The sequence below is a fragment of the Electrophorus electricus genome, chromosome 12 (assembly GCF_041902795.1).
Source record: "Electrophorus electricus isolate QZ-2024a chromosome 12, ASM4190279v1, whole genome shotgun sequence".
NCBI classification, from domain to species: domain Eukaryota; kingdom Metazoa; phylum Chordata; class Actinopteri; order Gymnotiformes; family Gymnotidae; genus Electrophorus; species Electrophorus electricus.
Window position 1 is genome coordinate 21,962,501 of NC_137508.1, and position 24,865 is coordinate 21,987,365.

At 40.0% G+C, this 24,865-nt stretch overlaps 2 protein-coding genes across 2 annotated transcripts; one reads left to right on the plus strand and one right to left on the minus strand.

The window, feature by feature from the left end:
* Positions 1-6,827: 6,827 nt before the first annotated feature.
* Positions 6,828-8,715, minus strand: kcnf1b (potassium voltage-gated channel, subfamily F, member 1b). The gene has a single exon (XM_027008251.3). The coding sequence runs from the start codon at positions 8,484-8,486 to the stop codon at positions 7,035-7,037; it is 1,452 nt and encodes a 483-aa protein (XP_026864052.1). The 5' UTR covers positions 8,487-8,715; the 3' UTR covers positions 6,828-7,034.
* A 5,839-nt stretch (positions 8,716-14,554) lies between these two features.
* On the plus strand, positions 14,555-24,706 carry arg2 (arginase 2). Its single transcript, XM_035531494.2, has 8 exons — positions 14,555-14,998; positions 15,135-15,207; positions 18,250-18,424; positions 19,371-19,530; positions 20,008-20,102; positions 22,687-22,791; positions 23,127-23,263; positions 23,447-24,706. The coding sequence occupies exons 1-8, from the start codon at positions 14,888-14,890 to the stop codon at positions 23,593-23,595; spliced, it is 1,005 nt and encodes a 334-aa protein (XP_035387387.1). The 5' UTR covers positions 14,555-14,887; the 3' UTR covers positions 23,596-24,706.
* The last annotated feature ends 159 nt before the right edge of the window (positions 24,707-24,865 follow it).

Below are 24,865 nucleotides of genomic sequence, written 5' to 3' on the forward strand. Positions count from 1 at the left end.
ATCAGATCTGAACTCTGCACAATCATTAGTTACTTTCCGAGGCAGCTAATCCTTGTGATCAATTAAATCTCACATCTAATGTTTTTCCTGACATGTTCACTCACTGCTTCATTTAATAGGTTAATTACAGCACAGGGAAGTCAGTACATGAATGTAAAGACATAACTTCTTCTCTCTCTCTTTCTCTTGCTCTCTCTATTCCTCTATCATATCCTTTCTTCTTGCCCACAGAATACTATCTGATTAAATGTGGATATTTGGCATACAATCAATCTTTTAACCATCCACCCACACACAGATGCACAAAACACACACACTCCTCTTCGACTGTCTGTTGAGATACATCTGCAGTGTCGCAAGATGTCTCCTTTTACATTTGTCACCAAAAGGTCTCTCTGACAAACACACACACGTTCAGGAATGTGTGTTTCAGAGAGTGTTTAGTTTTTGTCTGTGAGAAAGAGCGAGAGATAATAGAGTGGTAAGGTGTGTGGATCTTCTCTCTCTCTCTCTCTCTCTCTCTCTCACACACACACACACACACACACACACAAATGTTCATATATGTTACATTTACAATCAGTGATTTCACAACAATGAGGTGTTACCTGCAAGATTTTTACACTGCAGGAAGGTGGTAGGGAAATGCTATTGGTATCTCCTGTATGTGTGTGTGTGTGTGTGTGTGTGTGTGTGTGTGTGTGTGTGTGTGTGTGTGTGTGTGTGTGTGTGTGTGAGCAAACTGCAACTGAATACAACACTGGTACTCCAATTAACATGTCCGAATACATAACTTGCTGTTTCTTAACACAGATGGGCTATAACAGCTGATGACCAGACTGATGCCTTGTGCCAAATTCTGACCCTTCCATCAGCATGGTGCAACAGTAATCTGGGGTCATCTGAGCAGGTGATTTTTTTTTCCACAGCTCATGATCCAATTTTCTTTTGCCCACTGGACTCTTGCCTTTCTGTTTCCCTTAGACAGCAACAGCATTCAAACTGGTCATTAGCTGTCATAGCCCATCCGTGCTAAGAAACAAATTATGCATTCGGACATGTTAATTGGAGTACCAGTGTTGTATTCAGTTGCAGTTTGCTTGACTGTGCACCACTGGCTCATCAGAACGATTCTGACATCCTCCACTGACCCTTTTCATTGACAGGTTGTTACCATCCACAGGATCCCCTTTCGCTGGGTGTTTTTCCTCAGGCACACCATTTTCAGTATACTCTTGTCACACTGCTGCATGAGAAAACACCACAAGGTTGTCAGTCTTTGAAATACCGGCCCCAGCTAATCTAACACAGATCAGATTGCTCAGTTTTCCTATTCAGTGTGAAGATGCACTGAAACTGATCCAAAGAAAGTTGCGCATCTGATTTTATGTTGCAATCCAGGGTCAGGTGTCTATTTGCTATACAGTGAAGTTCCAAGCATGAAATGTCAGGGGCAGGTGACTCTGATAACGTGGCCATTCTCCGATTTTTTTTCTCGTTTCTCTGGAAAAATATCTAAGGTTTCATACAGTTAGATATCGGGTGATCAGACACTGTACAATTAGACATCACCAAATTACGCACATACTTAGTCAACATACAATTATACATCATTAGATATCTATTTACTTCTGTGTGAGAAGGCCAGGACAGAATGTGGTGGAGAACCACCCCAAGTCAACTCATCCTTTTTAACTTCGGTGTTTATCAGTGGATGGATGGATAGATGATGAAAGGAGCAACAGACAGATGAAAGAATGGAGTCATTTTAAGTTTTGTATAGAAAAGACTTAAAAGAACATCTCCATTTGTTTCTATGTACCAATATGGCCTGGCCACTTAGTCATTTTTTACTTCTCAATCTGGACTTCTTCCTCTCTCGTTCTATTTCCCTAAAATGCCAGTCACTTTTTGTGAGGGAAGGTTATGCACTGCTCTGGTTATGTGTTAGCCTGGGCCACGTTTGAGTAATTACCAGAGGCTGGAATTGGCAGCACCGCACTAATTATTTTGCAGCGAGAACAGTAACGAGCAGCACAACCGTGGGTGTGTCGCCTTCTGCTCGGAGTCCATACCACCCCTTGGTCTCCCTTTCCCTCGCTCGCTCGCTCTCTCTCTCTCTCTCTCTCTCTCTGTCTGTCTGTTTGGTTTTAGCAGGTCAGAACTCGAACACACATCCTATTCTATTCCCACAGTGTCTCATGAAGACAGAGCTTCCCAGTGACATCCAAGCTAACAAATTTGCATTCTTAGAACGTTCCCCTAAATGTGGTTGTGAATGTGAAAATATCCAGTTTTCTTAACATTCCCAGAATTTTTTTCTTAGGTTAGATGAATATTATTACATTGCCTCAACCTCATTTGCACCTAGAAGTAATGTTGTATGAACATATTCTTGGGACTGTTCGGTGAACATTCATAGGCTGGTTTTATATGGTTTATAAGAAGAACAAAGATTACACATACAAGAAAGATTAAATATGCCTACATACTGTCATCTGACCTAAATATTTGAAAACAATATACATTAGAAAGGATACAAGTAACAAGATTCATTAAGTTATGAATCTGTGTTCTGTAAAGTAAGATTCAGAAAGAGATTTTAACTTTTAATATTGTACAAGAACTGTTTATTTTGACAAATGCATATCTGACTTCTTTTCTTGCTATAGGTTGATGACAGCTATTCAGCCCTACAGAGAGAAATTGTTATTATTATTAATGGTGATATGGCTTCCAAAATCCTTTTTCTTTTAAATAACTTCCATTCTTAGTTCTCAAACCTTTAGCTAGCTATGCTTGCCCTGAAATGCCCTTTTAAAATCAATTTGAAATCATTAATGACACGCTCCCCTCCTCAGCGACTGCTACCAGGTGTTGGGCTTTACCCGAGGCTTTTCTGTTGGTTTACCTTGTGTGTTGTTTTCTCTGTACTCCTCAGATGGCCCTCGTTCGTTCCCCTTATCGCTTCCACCCATGTCTAGTTAACGTCCTCATTAAGCGACGCGCAAACGCCTCCCTTCACGCTGTTACTCGTCGGTTGTTGACTCGGTGTTTATCCGTGTTCATAGTCGTTTGGATGAACGTTGTCGTTTCTGTTTGTGTTTTACTTTCTTTTGATTAAACAGCTTTTTATTTGAACTTTAAGTCATGCTTGCATTCTACATGCCTCAGCAAAATTAAAATAATGTATCATCAAATTGTCAATGTAAATATTTTTGATAAATTGTGTGAAGGTTGTAAATGTAAAATGGCATTTGTACAATATTAAAACTTATCAAGGCGGCTTTATAGAACTAGATTTTACATAACTACATTAGCTTTTTATTAATGATAACATGGCTTCAGTTATGTTTTTAATACGTTAATTTCTTAATTTTCAGGCATGCATTTCTGCAATTAAATTCTGAAAACTTAAAAGGCGACGTTTTACAAAACCCTAAAGCCCGTTATCCCCAGCTAGTCAAATGTTTCTAACAACGTACTAACTAGCTATCATATACTGAACAACCTGGCAACTTGCTAGCTATCAGTCTAACCTAGCTAAGATAGGTTAGCTAACTAGTTTTAGTTAACTTTAAAATTAGACTTTTTAAAACAGCGTGGGCAAATATAATTTTAGAAAACAGCTTGAAAAAGAAAACATTAGACATCCTGATAATTATGAGTCAATAGTTTAATTACTATAGTAGCTTCTATTTCCATCTAGAGTTACAATAACGTCTGGCTGAGATCTTGTACTGACAACAATAGAGTCGTAGCACTATGTACAGTCTTCTCCATCACACCCCAAAGACTTTCAGCGGGGTTAAGGGCAGGACTGTAGTCGCCAGATCGCCCCCTAACATCAGGGACATTACACATGAGTCACTGCAGAAATGATCCAGTCAAGGGCTCGCAAGTATCTGCTCATTCAAATCCATCTCTTTTTGGCCAGGCAGTGCCTGTTAAAATATAAGGTAAAATATAAGAAACTTTTTTTTTTTTTTTTTTTTTAAACATATTTTTTTCACTTACCTACTGAGGCGACAACAGCTTCTGGGATGTATCGCTTTCTTTGTCTTTTCTACTCGTTTTTAACGGCCCTACCTCTGTCACCTTGGCAACAGTCAACGTGGAAAAAGCGTATTTCTCAGATCGTCATGTGTTTCATGCAACGTGGTAATAAGTTGTAGGTTAGGAAAAAGTAAACGCTTGTTTTAAATCTTGTTATCATTCACCAAAACATGGTTCAAAATAGGGAAACGTTAAAAAAAAAAGTTAATATAATGTTGCACGTAGAACGTTTCAAAGAAACATTTAGCTAACAAGGTAAGTGTATTAAAATAGCCACGTAATATAAAATAAATAAATAAATAAATAAATAGATCTCGGTATGTCGACTGGGAGTATGTGTATTCATTAGCTTGGCATTCACATAAAAGTGAAATCAAACACTAATGATATACTGTCATGTCCAGGCCTCCGGATTCCCTCTCTCTGTCACTCCCACGGGCGGACACGCGCGCCCACACACGCTCTCTCGCTTTCTTTTTGTCTGTCACACCAGACACACTCTCACGCACATTCAAACACATGTGGATGATGGTTAGTGTTTATCTGGAGTGTGACCCAGAAGCACAGAAGATAACAGTCACTCGCTCAGACGCACATACACGCACTTCATCAACATGATTATACTTACATGTGCCACACGCACATACACAAAAGCTGTGCGTTTCACACACTCTCTCCTACTCATGCTTTCACACTGAGTCTGCATGCAGATTTCTCTCCCTTCTTTAAACTGGCACTGCTTTTGGCCATAATGAGCATGGATTTACATTTGTTTCTAAGAGAGAATGGGCTTCAGTGCATCTGAGTGGCACAACCAAACAGTCATGACAGAAATTGGTAATATTGCAAACATAACGGACCGTTAAATAATAAATATCATCTTCAGCAATGCTACAGAGAACAAATATTGATTGACCATTAACCTGGGATCATAATTGCTTTGTCAGGGAAAGAAAAGTGAAAGACCGGTAATCAGCATTATTTTTGCAATGTCCACATATTGAAGATTGCTCACTGGTAATTCTGACTTGATATGGCATCCAAACTTGGATTTACAAGTCAGAAATCTCGTTCCAACTAGTACTGGCACTGAGCAAGTGTTCCCATGGCGATGGAGGCCTAGAAGAGCTGATTGGCTCAGAGGGCAGGGCTAAGAAAGCAGCCAGGAGTAAAGCAGCCAATAAGACACTGCTGGTATGTGGAAGGAGGAGTTCTTGTTTTTCATTCTTGCTTGTTTTTGCATACAGAACTTTACATTATAGCAGTTTTCAATGTTAGATTTTATGTATTGATGAAATACCAAAATAGATGTGCCTAGTGTACAACAAATGTTAACAAAAAACAAAAAATTAACAACAACGAAAAAAATTGCATAGTGACAATTACATAACATGCAAAAGTCTGTGTATATGTGTGTGTGCATACACCTTTAGAATCATATGTGCTACATATTGCTTACTCACAATCATTCGAATAATACACACAAAAACCTAGGCTCACAGACCCATTCAGGTAGCAACAGCAGCTACTTCGACAGCCTTTTCCATTAAGGCACACCTGTCTGGCTAGAACATCCTTGTGTGATTTCACAAAGATTTTCTGACATATCTGACAAAAGTCCCAACTATTCTAGAACTGTAGAACTACATGTGCATGCGGAGAAGACCCCCTCATAGCTAGGCGGGGAAATCGGGCTACGCTGTGGCTGGCTGTCGACGGCCTAAGGTAAGTACCAGGGAAGAGAGGCGCAGGTGCGTGCTGGCTGCTGTCCAGATAAAGACACGGTGCACACCTCTCTGCATTCCCCTTCACAGCCACGATCTCATTAACCAAAACGTTCCGTCCCATTGGGCGGGGGTCCTCAGTGCAGCGGCGGCACCACTGTTAGACCCGATGATGCTATTTCAACGTTCTGGGTCAACGTGATGGTCTGGATTGTCCATGTGGAGGAGTTTGAATCCTACTCCTTTGTAAAGCAGTAACACCCAGATGAGAAGGAAATTAAATGCTGGATTAAGGCAGTTTGTTTAAAGGTGTTTTGGCACCCGGGATTAATGGACTGCACTCTGTGCAGGAGGATCTGTCCACAGATGGAGCTGCTAGTGTCAAAATCTATTCTTAAACTCAACTGAAATTTCTGTTGTACCAGAGCAACAACTATACTGTCTAGACAGATAAGTCTAGGTATTTTAATGGTATACTCTACACATTTTGTGGGGCAAAAAATCAGAAGTGGGGGAAGTACGACTTTATATTTTCTCTTGGGATACATTTAGAGAATTGTTTTACATACCATATTTATTTATTCCTTACTAATATCTAATAGTGTCTGATAAAAGACACTGTTGACGTGTACAGTGTGTTTTGTGTAGTGTACGGTGTGTGATGTGGTGTGCAGCAAGAATATGTAGCTATGAGCTGTGCAATAGTTATAGAAAGAATCTGGTTGATCTGGGTGAAAATGTTCACTGGTGCAATATTCAGATGAAAGTTGAGATTACTTAATAGGTAAACTCATCAAAACTCACCTACATATTGATAGACTTTCTCCAGGGCCCAGACAAACACCTGCAAATCCTACGAACTAATTATGTAGATAAATGACTGAAAAGATTACTAAGGTAACAAAGGGTAGAACACAATGACCTACCTTATGGCAATCATCTCAGTTACAAACCCAGTCTCCTTCAGATGGTAAGATTAAACTAAATATTCTATAATTTTATCAAGCTAAATATTTTGTATTTTTTGCATATGTTTAACTATTTTCAACAAATGCCAAAGTCCGATGATTGGCATGCACTTTATTGAATTTTGGTGACACCTTAACAAGAACAGTCATCAAGAAAATGACGTCCACCCACAAGCAGCTTGCCCGTCTTCCCAGTCTATGCGCAGCAAGATAGTTTGCACAGATAGTTTATAAGTAAAAATAAAATGCCACTGTTTTTCATCAAATATTAAGTGTCTTTACAGTTTCATGACATGCTTCTCTTCTTCACCGACTCTGGCGCAGTCCTGTGCGCGCCTGTGAGCAGCGGAATGTGAGTGTCGCTGCGCGAGGCGCGCATAGCGCCTTCCCACGCGCCCCCTGGCGCGTCAGACCTGCGCGAGGCGCTTTTCACGGCGATCTCGAGAGACTGGAGCTCCATGAGCTCTAGCTCGTGCCTTGCTGCGGTTTCCAGCACTTTCTGCTTATTGTAGTAGATAACAAAGTTGTTTATGATGGGGTGGATTGGCAGCGCTATGGCTATTACCCCACAAAGAAAACTGATCGCAGCGTTGCACCGGCCCAGAGTGGTCTTTGGGTATATGTCTCCATAACCAACCGTCGTCATGGTGATGATAGCCCACCAGAAGGACTGAGGGATACTCCGGAACAGCGTCTCTGGGTGACTCTGTTCCATTGTGTAGCCCAGCGCTGAGAACACGAAGATCCCCACACCCATGTACATGAGCAGTAGTCCGAGCTCTTTAAAGCTGCGTTTCAGCGCGTAGGTCAGTGTCTGCAGGCCGGACGAGTGACGGGCCAGTTTAAAAATTCGGGCTATGCGCATGATGCGCAGAGCCTGCACTGCCTGCTGCACGTTGGCCAGTTCCATCATCGCCGTGCCCAGGTGCGTGAGGATCCATACTATGTAAAAGGGCATGATGGCCATGAAGTCCACGATGTTCATGAAGGCGAGAGCGAAGCGCACTTTGTTGGGAGACGAGGCAAGGCGCAGCAGGTACTCTACGGTGAACCAGCCAATACAAGCCGTCTCAATAGCGTCCAGCGTCGGATGCTCTACGCGATTACCCTCTGCGTCCTCCACCTGAAGGTCTGGAATGGTCCCAAGACACATCACGACTGAGGACGCCAGGATGAAAAGAAAGGACACTATGGCAATCACGCGCGCGGCGAAAGAGGACTCTGGTTTCTCCATGAGTTTCCAGATAAACTTCTGCCACCGCTCTGAGCGGTTCACATCGGGATCGCTTTTCAAATCATCAAGAATCAGTTTGACTTTGTCGGCTATTTCTGCCAACTCCTCCTCTTTCTCGTTCAAGTTGCTCTTGCAGCATTCGTCCAAGTAGCTTAAGTCTATCTTCCAAAACTCCATCTCTTTTATGAAACAAATTGGACATATTCCTCTTTTCATATGAATCTCTCCAAAATAATATACCTCAACGATGCATTTGAAAGAGTCTGGATCTCTGTCAAAGTAAAATTCTTGATTCCCAGGGTCGTAGTCGTCGCACAGCGATGAAATCACATCGAAACTACGCGTGGAACAGTTTACAAGTTCAGCCAGTCGACTCTCCGGATAACGATTTAAAATGTCCCCACACAAAACCAGTCTTACGCCTCCGATATTTACAGCGATTTCTTTCTCTTCACTGTCAGACGAGCCGCTATAGTTATATCGGGTCTTCGGTAATGTCCACATCTTGTTTCAAAACATGTTATCAGCACTGAGATAAAACGTGTTTATTGTGCTAAAATAATAAATGCTCAAACTGTAGAACACATCAGATTTTAAGATCTGGAATATAGGTAAACACAATTACGTATTTTTCTAAAGTTAATATATTTAAAGTTTTCAACGAACCTCGGTTTAGGCTGAGAAAATATCTCCGCGCTCGGCGCGCAAATGGCACTGCGCTCTTCGCTCTCCACCAAAGAACACTCACTCCGTCATTAGAGCGCAAACCCACCCCCTTTCAACCCACCCTCTCTCCTTCTCAGTGCTTGTAACCTCTCTGCCTAGCTTGGTGTGATTCTGAAAGCTACTAAGCCGCCCAGCACAAGATCCGCAAAACATCCAAAAAAAAAAAAAAATCGTAAAACATTAAGCGAAACCAGTATGCAGAACTGACTGTCGCAATGTAATGAGATTAGAATAAATTAATCGTTTTATAAATTGACATGTAGAAGATGCAATGTCCTGACCAATACAAGTACTGGCTAAAATGTTTTTTACACATTGTCACACATCTATATAGCTTCTGCTGATGCTACTTGCTGAGTCCAGTTGTGGTTGCTGATTAATTGCGCTCCGGATTAATGTCGCCATCTAAAGGTAACACGATGTAATTGCTAAAGCGGGAACACTTCATTTACGTCTAAATTTAGAATTCAGCTTTTGAGAAGTAGAATTATATTATAAAACTAATAACATGATCAGATATTTCTACTTGCAGCAGCCTATTCTAATTGACACATAACACGGGACTAAAGACGCCGTGCTTTGAAAACACACGCGCAAAATGCACGCACTTAGGACTAGACTAAATATATGTACAAAAATTATTCTAGTACGTAACGATGCGTTTCCTAAGTTGTTAGCTACAAGCACTAACTGCTCAATGCCTCATTCACTTCTCTCAAGAAGGGGATAAAAGTAGCAGAACATAAGGGTTGTTGATATAAAATAATGTATTCCCTCGAAGTTAAGTGTATTAGGCCTTTAATACGGTATTGCACACACAAGCGTCTTTGAAATACCGCCCCCACGTGGCTGTCTGTTTTATAAACACCGCAATTACAGATCAGTTCGTCACTTTTCAGTCACGTGCGAATGTCTTTCTACAGTAGTGAAACTCATCAAAAATTAAAACCCACATCTTTTAACCCGAACTGCACCCGTTGTTGTTTCCGGTTTAGTGGAAGGAGCTTCAGCTGATGGATGACTCAACCTCCCCAAAGTTTTCAGCCATGCGCGATCCTGTTACACATGCACACAAATGCCTGCACTCCGTTACTGTCTCTCTCTTCACACGTACACAGAGAGAGACACACAATTTCAGCCACCGTCCTGTTCTCTGAATCTGAATTATTTTATTTTATTTTTTATTTTTTTTTTGAGAACTGAGTCACCTGTGCTTTTGAGGACGATTACTTTAAACTGTTTTAAATCTTACATTTCAAAAGGTTTATGTGAAGTGCAGGCACGATATACTGAGCACATCTTTTAACGTGGCCACTTCAGTCACGGTAATTGAGATAGAACCAAACTTATGCGCACGCGGGATTTGCGAAGACTCCGCAGACCTCGCGATAGCCTGCTTCTGTCCTCCCATCCTCCTGCATGCACACAGCTCCTCCTCATCATTATCAACTTCACTCCTTCTCTCCGCACGACTCCTGCTCCTGACTAGTCCTGCAGGAGACCGACTCACACGTTCCTTCACGCGTCTTCCGGAGCTACCGCACGGCAGGCCCGTGCAGCTACACTGTAATCGAAACGGAAGCAGCCGGCGAATAAGACTTCCTCAGACTAACTCAAAGCGCCCTCTCCTTCAGTTATTACATGTTAACAATTTCTGTATTTCGCTGGATCACTGGTTGGGCAATCGGAAAGTGAGTCTTTGACGTAAACCCCCCCCTGTTGCTAGCACTTAGAAAGTAAGCCTTTCTCTTTGGACTCTCATTCCTGTTGCAGTAATTACAGATCCCGCACTGCTGAATGAGATTTCCATGTGAAAGGGCCGCGTGCGTGCGTTGTATACATCCCTGCTGACACGCCGGAATACAGCAATACCAGAAGCTTCACACACCTTTCAAACCTGCACACGGTCATGTTTTATTCATGAGGCCAAAGAAGTGGCTTGTACAGTCTCTCTCTCTCTCTCTCTCTCTCTCTCTCTCTCTCTCTCTCTCTCTCTCTCTCTCTCTCTCTCTCTCTTTCTCTCTCTCTCTTTCTCTCTCTCTCACACACACACACACACACACACACCACTGTTCCACTCCATTTCTTTCACTTCCTCAGTCCTGCTTCCCTCTCCTGTTCCTGTCTCCTCCAGGTTCTGTGGGGTTGGGAGCAAACAAATGAGGCATGAGCTCTGCTCCCTAAGGACTGGAATCACATGAACCTCAGCATATTTTACACAACTGCAGAGCTCAGAAGGAAATTGGTTCAAAGAGACTTTCAAGAAAAACTCTCTCCCCCCCCCCCCCCTCTCTCTCTCTCTTGTACACACAGACACACACACAGCTCTTTAATCTCCTCCCATAATGTGAGTGTGCAGAAGTTTCCGGAAAGCATTTCTCAGCTCTGGGGGAAAAATGTAAACTTAAAGAAAGTGTATTATAATATTGTCACAGAGAGGGTTGAAATCTGTCACTCTGAGTCATGTGTTTCACTGTCTTGTTTATCTTTGGAACAAACAAAGGGGGATGATTATGTATTCCTTTTATCTTTACCTTTATATGCAGCTATGCATCTCTTAATCTCTAGTAGGCAGAGAGCACTGACCACACCTGGCTTTGAACACAGGTCTTCCTGGTGACAAACTCAAACATATATCTGCATATCAACTGCATAACTGAAAATTTTGTTGTGTAGAATTTGGCTTTGTTTACAGATGTTGTGGACTTGAGGCCTGTTTGTTCTCTACTTTCACTCAGCTTCCCTGCACTCTCTTGTTAAGGCTTTGACTGTCGCGGTGTGTCTCCACGGAGGTTTCTGTTTGACCACTGTCTTCTTAGTCTGTGATAATGAAACAGCATCCATGACATTAAAATATTTTCAGGTTGAAACAGTTCAGGAATCTGTGGAGTCTGCATTTATGCATGGTGTCTTAACTATATCCTTAATAAACTGAGCACAGGTTTTCTTTTATGTACTTTCTTCCCAACAAAACCAGAGCTGGTTTAAGAACCTAGAGAGATCAATGTCAGAGAAAACACCAAAATTATCAGAGAGTGCCAAACACTATTGAGATTGTTAAGTAATGGTCAAATCCAGAAGTAGCCCCAAGTGTGTGTCTGTTCTAAAATGCCCTATCAAATGACTTCTCTGGCATGCATGAATGTTAAAATCACCTCTTATTATGTAATAGTCAAAATAAACGAGAGCATATCAGTGAAGTCATTAATGAAGTTTGCACTAAGCACTAAGACAGCACTAAGAGAGCAAAACCAGAAGTAACAGCAAAACTGGAAGCAACACTTACAACAGAGGTTCACATGACATGATACAAACACCAACCCACACGTAACCTTCACCTGGAAAAATACAAAGAACAGGACTGAAAACCAAGGGGTCTAAACACATGGAACAATCAGGGAGAAACAAGACACAGGTGAAAATCTGAGGCAAAGAACAACATGATTATTTTATGGCAGAGACAAGATTAAAAACAAAAACAAAGAGCATATTAGGGTGCTTCACCCTGGTTTTTTTTACGTCATATACTTATAGTCCAAGCCTTGTAATGTGTCAGTAAGAAGATAGCAATCCACTATTACGGATGTTATTGCCACACGGTGGCGCAAAATGACAGTCTTCCAAATATTCATAGAACTGTTTGTGTAGACCTTTGAAAACTTGATTTGTGATGTATGGTATAAATCAAATATGTTTACTTTTATGATTAGGCACATATATACAAAAAGGTTTTTTAGACCAAATGTATTTTTAATGATCAATGTAATTATTATAATTAATGAATGTATTATTTAATATCTTATTGAAGTTAATATTACTACTACTATTACTACTACTACTACTAATAATAATAATATCATTATAATCATTGTGGTTTAGGACTACTTAAAATAGAATATATTAGAATAGAATAATTGTAAGCCTATTTCATATTGAAATATTTATATTCAGAACATTTTTCGAACAGTCTCCTTTGGGCAGTCTCCTTATTCAATGATATATATATATATATATATATATATATAATTTCTATTATATAACATTCTAACATTCTTGACCACTGTCTTCTTAGTCTGTAATAGTGAAACAGCATCCATGACATTAAAGTATTTTCAAGTTGATACAATCTAGGAATCTGTGGAGTCTGGTGCCTTAACTATAGCCTTCATAAACTGAGCACAGGTATTCTTTTATGTACTTTGTTTTTTTCAACAAAACCTGTTTAAGAACCTAGCGAGATCAATATGTCAGCAAAAAACACCAAAATTACCAGAGTGCCAAACACTTAACAATAATGTTAGAAATATTGAGCTCTTTAAGTAATGGTCAAATCCAGATGTGGCCCCAAGCGTGTGTATATTCTAATATGCCCTGCCAAATGACTTCTCTGGCATGCATGGATGTTAAAATCACCTCTTATTATGTAATAGTCAAATAACTGAGAGCATATCAGTGTAGTCATTAATGAAGTTTGCGCAGTAAAGAGGGTCTCAAAATTATTAACAATAGGATTCCAGGAGCACATTTCAATATAACACAGAGGGATTCAAAAGCAGTCAAGTAACCAGTTGAAATCTCCCTGCACTGGAATGTCTATTTGAATAAAGCAAACACTCCACTTCCTTTCTAACCAGTTCAGTAAGTTTCTATATAACTGTTTGGAGAACCTGTCTCATTGAGAACATTGAGAACTACTAACAGCCTTTGGCTAATCATGCTTCAGCAAGACACATGGAATTTAGTTTGTATGAGCTAAGTTCATTTACTCAAACAGATTGTTCACCCAGAGATGTGACGTTAAGGAGCACCACATTTGTACTGCTAGTGGAACCCCCCTGGGAGCATCTGGGACTGACATAAGTAATATCAGACTATACCTTTTATGCTTATTGTCTATTGCATGCATTGAAAAAGCCCCATTCCTTCTACTACTGATTAAAACAGGAATTGCAGGAGTTAGTAGCATTTTGGGCCCCAGCTAGTTTTCAAAACAGCTGATAATATAATTTCTACTAAAGCAGATATCTAGTGCACATCTAAACTGTATATCAGTGTTCTGTAGCCTGCCACTGTTATCAGTAGCACTAACTGAACATACTGTGCTCTGTGTTGTCCAGGGGATGAAGGATAAGGCTGAAGCTGATGATGCTGGAGTGGCCCGTGACAACGGGTGAAAGTGAGACAAAGGGCAGAATGCAGTCACAAGTGGTTTTATTGGCAAGACATGAATAAAAAAGGCAAGACAGCACTAAGAGAGCAAAACCAGAAGTAACAGCAAAACTGAAAGCAACACTCTATCTATCTATCGATCTATCTAACTGTCTATCTGTCTGTCTGTCTGTCTGTCTGTCTGTCTGTCTGTCTGCATCTGCTTGTTTGGTTTACGATCGGTCTTTCCCACCTTTCTTTAAAAAAACATGGTTATATTAAACTTGTTTCTTGAAATACTTATCAGTTCAGCTGGTGCCTACAGATGTTGCTGTAACCCGATTTAATACTGAGCCAATATGACACTATAACCTCTTTATCGATTATAATACACGTTCATTAAATTTTCTTTAATTTGTATCTTTGAAAATTATGTGACTTAGTGTGAACATCTTTCAGTCAGGCGATGTGGTTTCACACGAAAAAATCCATCGATCACACCGCGATGCACCCAAACTGCGCCCGCCCCACCCTCTGGAGTAACGGAAATTTCCAGCGTTTGCAGAATGAGCGCACTCCGCTGGGGCAGCACGCCCCTTAAAACAAACCCCCTCTTTAATGCCTTTTATTGGTTGAAGCGAAGGTGTGTCATTTAATCTGACGCACATGTTCGCCAAGGATATAAACGGTTGTTTCGAATCACTACTCAACTATAGCTAGAGCATAAAGGTTAGAGAAACTTATTGAATTTCAGGCTGGATTTTTTTTTTGTGGGTCATTTTAGTGTTAGATTGACCGTTACATTGAACACAAAGCGTCTAGGCTCCAGGGCGCACCAAATTCAGCAGCTCATGAATATGAATTAGATGAAAGCTCTCGAAAACAAAAGTCCTACATCCCCGTTTACTTTCACTCTCCATTTGAAAAGAGGAGACTTGGCGACACAGAGGCTGTTGTTGGCTATCTTGGCGCATATATCTGTGATTTCGTGAATACTAGGTTTTCAACTTATTCTTTGTAGTTAAACGAAGATGGCACTGAGAAGTACGCTGGCACGCTTTCTCCGGTCAACACTGAACTCTTGTCAACAGAACCGGGCGCAGTCTGTGGCGATATTAGGTGCTCCATTTTCCAAAGGACAGGTGAGGGAAATGTAAATAGCCGTAGCCTAAAATGTTGAAATCTTATGAGTTAGTTGAAAACATGAACCATTCCTATTTATCGCTGCGTCATACGCAGTGATGTGATGGACTGTTTGCTGTTTGTGTTCTGTCTCAGAAAAGGGGAGGCGTGGAACATGGGCCCAAAGCTATCAGAGATGCTGGTCTTGTGGAAAGATTGGCTAATCATAGTAAGTACCCTTGTCTTAAAAATATTTTATCCTGGACTGCAGTCAGGCGTTGCTTCAGCGTCACCTTATGTAACATCCTTGCGGTATGAGACAGGAAGCCTTAAAAGTGTTGCATCATGGTACGCTTCGAGGTTGCATTGAAGACAGACAAAGTTCGTCTTAATATTCACATATAGATCCGAGTAGATGTATCCATGGACAATGTTTTTGTCCAGCGAGATGTTGTGTGTCATAGCCACATCCCACGGCTCTGTTGCAGTGTTCTTTTGTCATTCCTGCATGATGTGCACGAATTAATAGGATGATAGGCTGTTGAGTTCATTTCAAGTAACTAAATAAATTCACACTTTTTAAAAGTTATTGAGTCGGGCGTCTGGAACCGGGATCTGAACGTCCACCGCCAATGGTAGATGAACTTTTACTGCTGAGACAACTTTAGGCTGTTTTTTTAGGCTGTTTCTTAATGTGAGGCACTTCCTTTCCTGTGGCGATCGTAACACAAGATCGCACTTCTCGCTAGTGCAACAACAGTACCGTATGACAAAGGGAATAGAAAAGCATTTGAATCCTGTTCTAAAGCCATAAAATGAATGTATTAATCTACAAAATCAAATAAAGTTTTACTTAAACAAGTAGGCTAATTAAAACAATAAGAGGGTGTAGGAGAGAGGGTGTTCATTCCTTGTTTTGCATGTGGCAGCAGGAAATGACACTAATTGTTTAAGGCTAAGCAAATATGAATAGCAAAACGAAACCAGCACAACCTTACAGTAATAATAACTTTAGATTATAATTTTATAATTTAATACATTTAGATTATAGCAGGCTTTATTCAAGCACATAGGCTATAGTGGTAAACAGCTAAGAGCACGGTAAGTTAAAAATAATTAGCCTATTACAAAGATGTGTTATCAGTGCGTGTTCACGTTATCGACAGCATCGCAGTAATGTGTTATCTGTATGTTCACGTTATCGACAGCATCGCAGTAATTAAAACCTTAGTTGCACCACTTGAACGCCATCTAAAACTAAAAGCACAGCATCAGACCCCACCCACCAAGTGCCACCGGCCAGGTTTTGGCTTTGTGCACCAGCCTTCACACATACGTTAATACGTTAATTATTAAGTTTGAGCACAAACTTGTGGATCAGCTGTTACTGGTACTGGACGTCTGGAGATGGAGACATTTACATAATAGGTTTATAGTTACCTGACAAACGTTCACCAGTTCTAGTTTTATGCAAAGTTTAATTACAATAATACCCAATGCTGACTTGTACTATAACTATGTAATTCAGCTAGTACACGTTACCGTCTACTCGTCTCGATTAATTCACCGGAGACCGAATTTAAGTCCGCAAGTCCACTGTTACTTCTCTGCAGGAAGATGTCTTACGGGGATTGTGGCATCCAGTAATTAGACTTATTTCACTACAACTACATGAAATTAAGAGCCTCAGAAGATTCACCTGTGTAAATTTTATTTACATTTTTTAAATCAACTTTTAATTATAAAAGGGAGTCACCTGCAAAATTGCGAAGCTGCCCGTCACATAGCATTTTGCTAAAGCAAGCGCTAATAGTATAAGGCTAGAATCGTCCAAGCAATTAACAAACAAGTTATACATTATCTATTTCCACAAATCCTACAAATCCCACTTCCGGCTAGCACAACCGAGTGGCCAGTGCGTAGTCACTCCAATGAGATGTTGTCACACAGCTGAAGGTCTGGACACAGGTGCCACTTCATTGCTGCCGAAACGTGTCGTTTCTGGATGCCGTAAAGTCCACTTTCTGCAGACGCATGCCAGACGGGAACCGAACCCTCGCTGAATGCGCAAGTCATAGATGGTTTTGTTTGCGATAGCCCGATCAGCTGTGAAAGGGACGATATTGCATTGGGCTTAACTGAACACGTCTGTCGCGAATACGATAGTCCAGGCTATCGTCAGCCCTGTTGCTTTCCACTCTTTAATGTGAACACGCATACTCTTCGCATCCCTATAAGAATTTTCTCAGAGAGGGGGCAGAACAAATGCTCTCTCTGATGTAAAGCTTGGACAGAGATTTTGCATAATCCTGTAGCTGTAACGCTCAGAGAAAGGGTGTGACATATAGGTATAATCTGATGTTGAAAACCATGTAATAGATACAAGATTGCTGCAGCAGTATGGTGTAACGTGTGAGGAAGAACTGTTTCACTCATGACTAAGAAGGCCTATGAGGAGCTTTGAAAACTATTTTCACTATATATGCCAGAGACTGGCATCCGTTACAGATGAAGGCTCCAAGGATCCAAATACTGTAATTTCATACAGTTCATAATATGGACATCCAAAGTTGCTTCACTGCAGACATTACATTTGGATTCATGTAGCAACCCTTAATGTTGCAATCATGTAACTGGAATGGGAAGAGGGTGATTCCTTAAAATGCCACCAGACCGCTTAAGTACAGAGTGACAGTCCTCTCCTAACGCTTGTTTACTATGCTGAAAGATCAGTGTTCATGTCAGTCTTACTAGCCTTATCTCTGGTCTTTTAAGCAGAGCTGCATTGTTCAGGTCTATGTCTGTACATGACTGGAGGCTGAGGTGGCGTTTGTGGTTTGTGACGAGTAATGCAAAACCAGCACCCTACCAACAGGAGGGGACAGGGAACTTGAGCAGTGAACTATGGGAAATGCGAGTGGGTGGAAAAGGCATAGTTAGGCACCCCTGAGAGTGATATTGAATAGCAGCTGCCTTTGCATGCCAGTGAGTGCTTGGTCAGAGTTAGCTGGGAAAACATTTATTTTTAACTAGCGTAAGGATGCCAGTGAGAGGCTGTTGCTGAAAAATAACTGATTACTACAATAAACAATATGGTTATCTCTGCAGTCTGCTCAAAGTTTGCTAATTCATTCTAGTTTTTTTTTTTTTTACTGTGCATCAAGTATTTTCATATATTATTTTCTTCTAATTGTGTCAGCAAAGGAAGATAGCAAAGATCCTGTTTTATTTTACTCTTGTGCTAATCTGTGATTTTTGCCCACCTCTCCAGAAAACCCTGTTCATGATCTTGGAGACCTGAGTTTCCCCTACCTGGAGAAGGATGACAGCTTTATAAATGTGACCTCCCCACGCACAGTCGGACGGGCCAATCAGGTGGTGTCGGAGGCAGTGAGCAAGGCTGTAGAGGCTGGGCACACCACCATCTTGCTTGGAGGAGATCACAGGTACACCTTCACCTGTCACCACCTCGTCGTAGAACTTTCAAGTTGAACCTCTTTATAAAATGTATAAAATTTTTTGTTGAAGAACACGACTTACTTGCATGTAGTGGTGCAGCACTCTGGGATATTTTTTCATTTTTCTACCACTGAATAAAAATAAGAATGTGTGCTGTGGTCAATGTTAAATGCGTGGCAATTGTAGGCAGGTGCAGTCGCTAGACATTTTGAACCACGTGTCTCATGGGGGAGAGGCAGGGCTTCTTTTTTTTTTTACAGAAAGACGCATAGGCTGAGATCACCTCCATTAAACAATTTATTATATCAAAAATAGTTTTGCAAAAAAAGTAAGCAAGACAAAAACTTTAAAAGGGACATTACTGAAAACAGTAAACAGACACAGATGGAGAGACTGAAAATTATGCCATGTTTGTGTCGTTATAAAGAGAAGTGGATTAAAAGTAGATTAAAAGAGCTCAGCTTTGCACTTAGTTCTGTTAGAAAAATATATGATATTGTCTCCAAAAATGTTAATCCTCCACCTTCACTGACAAGTTGGTAAGATGTTAGCAATTATTAAAGTAGGATTTTTTTTAAAAAAAACAATGCTGAAGCAATTGCAATGAAACCATATCTGGTCCAAAAGTGCAAAGTCTTATTTAAAATGACATTCAGTCAGCATTCTACTGTAAATACTTTTCAATACAAAGTCAACAGTCAAAGAAAACTCTAAGCAAACTAAGGAAATACAAACATATACAATTATTTTTTATCTTGGATATTTTTTCATTTTTCTACCTGAATAAAAATAACAGGTTAAGGTATTTAATCAAATGCTGCCACTGAATAACAACTTGTTTTTGTAGATCTCTCTGAAATGCTGTGCGACAGGGATGCATTGCTGACAGTAATGCAAAAACATTGCTGACACGCTGATCTTGCCCCCTTCCAGCTTGGCTATTGGCTCAGTGAAAGGTCATGCCCAACAGCGTCCAGACCTTTGTTTGATCTGGGTCGATGCCCATGCTGACATCAACACACCTGAAACCTCGCCTTCTGGAAACCTTCATGGCCAGCCTGTGGCTTTCATGCTCACAGAGCTGAAAGACAAGGTGAATCACTGTAATTGCCTGTCTAACATTTAAATCCCCTCTTGGCACTTACCCAGAGATTCCCATTTGAACTTCACACTGCTTGACTCCCATCTTTGAAAATATCCCTTGTTAAACTACATAGCTATCTTCATACAACACCCTCAAAGAGGTAAAGCATATTATCATTTTGAGGTATGAGTTATATAATAGACTAAGTTGCACTTCTAAATATTATTCTTCCCCAAAAACTCTTTAGTTGAACACTGAGTCATCTGTTTACAGGAAACAAGCCTTTAGACTCTGTACACCATGAGATTACGTAAACCCTCTAGTATGAACAGTATCCTTTGTCAGTGTTTCATTATTTAACCCAAAGAGTATTTGTCATTGGTTGAAAGTCTACCAAAAACACAAACGCATCTCAAAATATTTTTACTTTCAATCTCTGTCAATGCTTTGCTTGTAATCTGATCATTTTGTGGTTTCTGGTTGTAGATACCAGACATTCCTGGATTCTCCTGGATGAAGCCGTTTCTCACTGCCAAAGATGTGGTCTACATTGGCCTGAGAGACGTGGACCCTGGTGAGCAGTAAGTTGCTTGTACTCTTTCAATTCAGAACAACCCTTGAACCCTCTGCTCAAAGGACCATGCGAATCTGGCCACACAACCTCTGATGTACATCCCGCATTGCCTGATTTCTCCAATTGTGAGCTACTGTCATCTCCACTGTGCTCAGATACATGCCCTGGCAGGCATGCTACAAAAAATAGACAACCCTCAGATCATAGAGCTATATATAATACATATACTACAAAAGTAAAGCTTTCTATTCTTTGACAAAGTTAACAAAAATTAGTTGAATATTTTCAGATGGCAAGCATGGTCCATACTCTTTCATGTCTTTTGATTTGGTATATTTTTGGTTGAACATTTTTGGACTGACCTCAAATCACTTTAAAAGCTGTCCCTAATGGGTACCAGTAAAGAAATGTCAAAAGAAGTGTGATGTACCCATTTTCAAAAGTTCATGTTCATACTCATCAGTCGCACTTTGGTTTTTCGGCTAGTCTAGTAGAGCATGAGCAAATAAACAAGCTGTAAATGCATGCTGCAGTCTGAGCCAACATCTGGAAATGGTCTGGATGGGAGAGGCAGCAACATACAACAATGTTGTAATATAACATTTCAAAGTCAGAGTCCAAAATAACACCAAGGTTCCTTATCTCAGTTCCTTAACAGTAAGACCAGGTCTCGCAGGAAAGTGTACAAATTCTCTCGTGTATTATTACCACTAAGCATGATCTGTTTTGTGTTCCTTTAATATGAGGATTTTATTATTCAGTTATGTTATTATTCAGTTATTTAACATTAGGACATTTATTCCACCGAATCCTATTAGACTGAATAAAATTACAATCTGATTTAATAATCCTGATTTCAGGTGCTACAGATAGGTATGTCTATTCATCATCTGCCTTGCTTACTGGAAACTGCTATGGAAAGTTTAGTCCAAGGTCCATGATTTTTCCACCTGATGGCAGCAGGTACAAGTGAAACGGGTGGGGCCCAACTATTGATCCCTTTGGAAAAAAATATTTTGCCTTTTGGATACCAAGATTACCAACATACTGCCCTACCCTTAAAATATGCTCTAAAAGCACTTTAGGATCATTTTTGTTTCCAATTAATAATTTAGTATCCGATACTTTGATATAGACACTGATACACTTCTTAAGTAATTCACAATGTACTGTTAATCTTTACTTTGTCCTTATTTGTTGTGTTTTATACCAGTCTTTCATAAGACTATCACTATTTGTTCATCTCAAGGCTTGGCTTTGACAGAGATCTGGATATTGGTTGCACTAGGACCACATTGTCCAGAGGGAGTTAGAGTGGTGGACTAGGTCATTTTCAGTTAGAAAGCCATTGGAAATTTGTTCATCTCTCACAGCATTACCATGAATGGATAAAAACCTTTAATGGATAAAACCTTTAATAATAGAGTATGCTACTAATTAAACTATTGACTGACTGATTGGAAAAAATATTTGAAAGAAGAAAAGTTACCAGAAGTTTTCAAATTGAATTTAATAATAAAAAAGAGAGGTATAGAAAAGTTTTGCATTTAAGTGCTCTGCAAGATTCATTGCATGTTTCTGTCCAGAGAGGGTAAGATGGATTTCCATTTTTTAAGTTATGCAAGTCTCTGAGGCTGAAGGCACTACCTTCATCTTGCAGTTGCAATAACCTGCGCTACCGATGCTGCTTGACAGGCGTAGCCAAAAGGTATTTTTGCTCATGAGAAGTATGAGTATTCACACGGTGCATTGCACTGTAGGGTTGGGTGGCATAGGTTATAATAAGTTATATACTTGTGTTGATTCATTTCCATCATCTCAGGTGATCTACGTTACTCGTCATATCACACTCTTAATGAAAATAGCACATTGAGTTTTAAGTTACTTCTCAGATATTTGAAAATGTTTTGGAACATGAAGTGCTGTGTGATTCACATCTGCCTCAATTAGTCTTAGGTAAGAGTTGAGCTAGTTGAAACTCGTTGCATGTAGCCTACAATTGTATAGGATGTTGTGCAATATCAAAGAGTTCATGTTAATCTGGTAATAATCACATCTGTCTACAGCTATACAGCATCATAACAAATATTATCAAGGAACATACCTAAGATAAAAATCAATGACCCCCTATAAAATGACTAATTTATTGCTACTAAAGCATATACTTCATGATCAAATGCAGCCAGAAGAATACGTGGTATAATAATCCAAAACAAAGAACAAAAAAACAATAAAGCAAAAGAACAACTCATCAAAACAACTAATCAGCAAGGTACATCTTCCATCAAAACAAACTACATATTAGTCCAACCAGAACTGGATGACAAAATTACTAAGCTTCTTAAGTAGTCGTGCACGACACAGGAAACTGACAAAGGAAAATTCAGTGCAGAGATATTGTCTACATTGTAGTAGATAGTCAAGCAGTTTGACGCAGCTCTGCCAGAGCATGTCAGGAGGCATAAGGCATAAGGATATCTTCCAAAAAAGAAATGAAAAACACCCCAAAGGAACTAGACACAGATGCTTTCCTGACCATTCGCTTTTAACCTGCCCTCACATGTCTTTTGTTCTCTTTCTATCTTTCTCAGTGTCATATTGAAAGACTTGGGAATACAGAGCTTCTCTATGCGTGACATTGACAAACTGGGGATACAGAAAGTTATGGAAGTTACCCTGGATCATCTCTTGGCAAGGTACATAACATTTACATATGCCCCAGACATTACTGCATTACCCGAATCACAGTAGGTATATATGAACCCCGTGACAGTGGTCATCACACCTAGTTTGGCCTCAAAAGACTTATTCAAACTGGCGCAGGGCTACAGAAATATGTATGGCTTCTAAGTACATCCCCTTTTAGGTGAAAACACCTCTAATAGGGATTGGCTTTGATTAAAATGTTTTAAAGTGGTGAGAAGTCCTATCCCATGGTATATTGTTTGCCTTAAATCATGGAACCTATAGGTAAATGTTCGTCATGTGAATTAAGAGTGGCAACACCCTTATTTTTAATCACCTGTCACAGGAAGAAACGTCCCATTCACCTGAGCTTTGACATTGATGCCTTTGATCCTTCTCTGGCACCCGCCACTGGCACACCCGTTAATGGGGGGCTGACCTACAGAGAGGGCATCTACATTACAGAGGAGATCCATAACACAGGTGGGATCTACTAACACCCATGCCATCTGTTCTGAAGTCTCATATATATATATATATATATATATATATATATATATATATATATATATATATATATATATATATATAAAGTGTTAAAAGGTTATAAAGTCCTTTGTAATGAGTGTCTTAGAGGCATGTGTTAAGACAGTGTTTGATCCACAGGCTTGCTGTCTGTGATGGATCTGGTTGAGGTGAACCCAATGCTGGGAGCGAATCCAGAGGCGGTAGAAGCCACGGCAAGCCTAGCGGTGGACGTCATCACCTCGTCTCTGGGGCAGACGCGTGAAGGTGCACTGGCCATCCTGCAGTAGACTCCCGATGGCAGTGCATAAAGACGAAAGAAACGAAAAACCACTTGGCATTCCAAAATATAAAAGCACAGCCCTCAAATAATAATAATAATAATAATAATAATAATAATAATCATTAATAAGAAGAAGAATTGCACGATACCACATAACTACATACTACAAATACTATATAAGAACATGATGTGAACTGTGATGTAAAGAAAGGTGTTATTAATCTGTATCGATCAGGTCTTTGAAAGGGGGAAAGCGCTACCCTCTGAAATAAAAAAAAGCGACAGCTGCCTAGATTCAGATGTAGCATAAACCAAAAAGATGCCAGTGCATGCCAACCATCTAAAGGTTGTCCAATACCATCACCAATGTCAGTACCGTCCCCAATACTGCCACTGAAATAGTCTGTTAATATAGGCAAGAAAGATTATGAAAGAAACCATTATGTCAAATTATTTGAGATGGCCAAAAATGAGAGAAAGCATAGTAGAACCACTTGCCATGTATTGATAAACCAGTTGATGGACTAATTTAGAAGTCCGTGTCGATGGATATTTAAGGTTGGCTCCTGCAAAGAGGTGTCAAGTTGGATTTAGTATCAGGTAATCAAGCAATCCTCCAATGCATCAACCTTCTGAAAATAAGAGGAAAAAATAATTGTATATGTTTGTATTTCCTTAGTTTGCTTAGAGTTTTTTTTGACTGTTGACTTTGTATTGAAAAATATTTACAGTAGAATGCTGACTGAATGTCATTTTAAATAAGACTTTGCACTTTTGGACCAGACATGGTTTCATTGCAATTGCTTCAGCATTGCTTTCTTAAAAAAAATCCTACTTTAATAATTGCTAACATCTTACCAACTTGTCAGTGAAGGTGGAGGATTAACATTTTTCGAGACAATATCATATATTTTCCTAACAGAACTAAGTGCAAAGCTGAGCTCTTTTAATCTACTTTTAATCCACTTCTCTTTATAATGACACAAACATGGCATAATTTTCAGTCTCTCCATCTGTGTCCGTTTACTGTTTTCAGTAATGGTCCTTTTAAAGTTTTTGTCTTGCTTACTTTTTTTGCAAAACTATTTTTGATATAATAAATTGTTTAATGGAGGTGATCTCAGCCTATGCGTCTTTCTGTAAAAAAAAAAAAGAAGCCCTGCCTCTCCCCCATGAGACACGTGGTTCAAAATGTCTAGCGACTGCACCTGCCTACAATCGCCACGCATTTAACATTGACCACAGCACACATTCTTACACTCGGGCCCTGAACATGC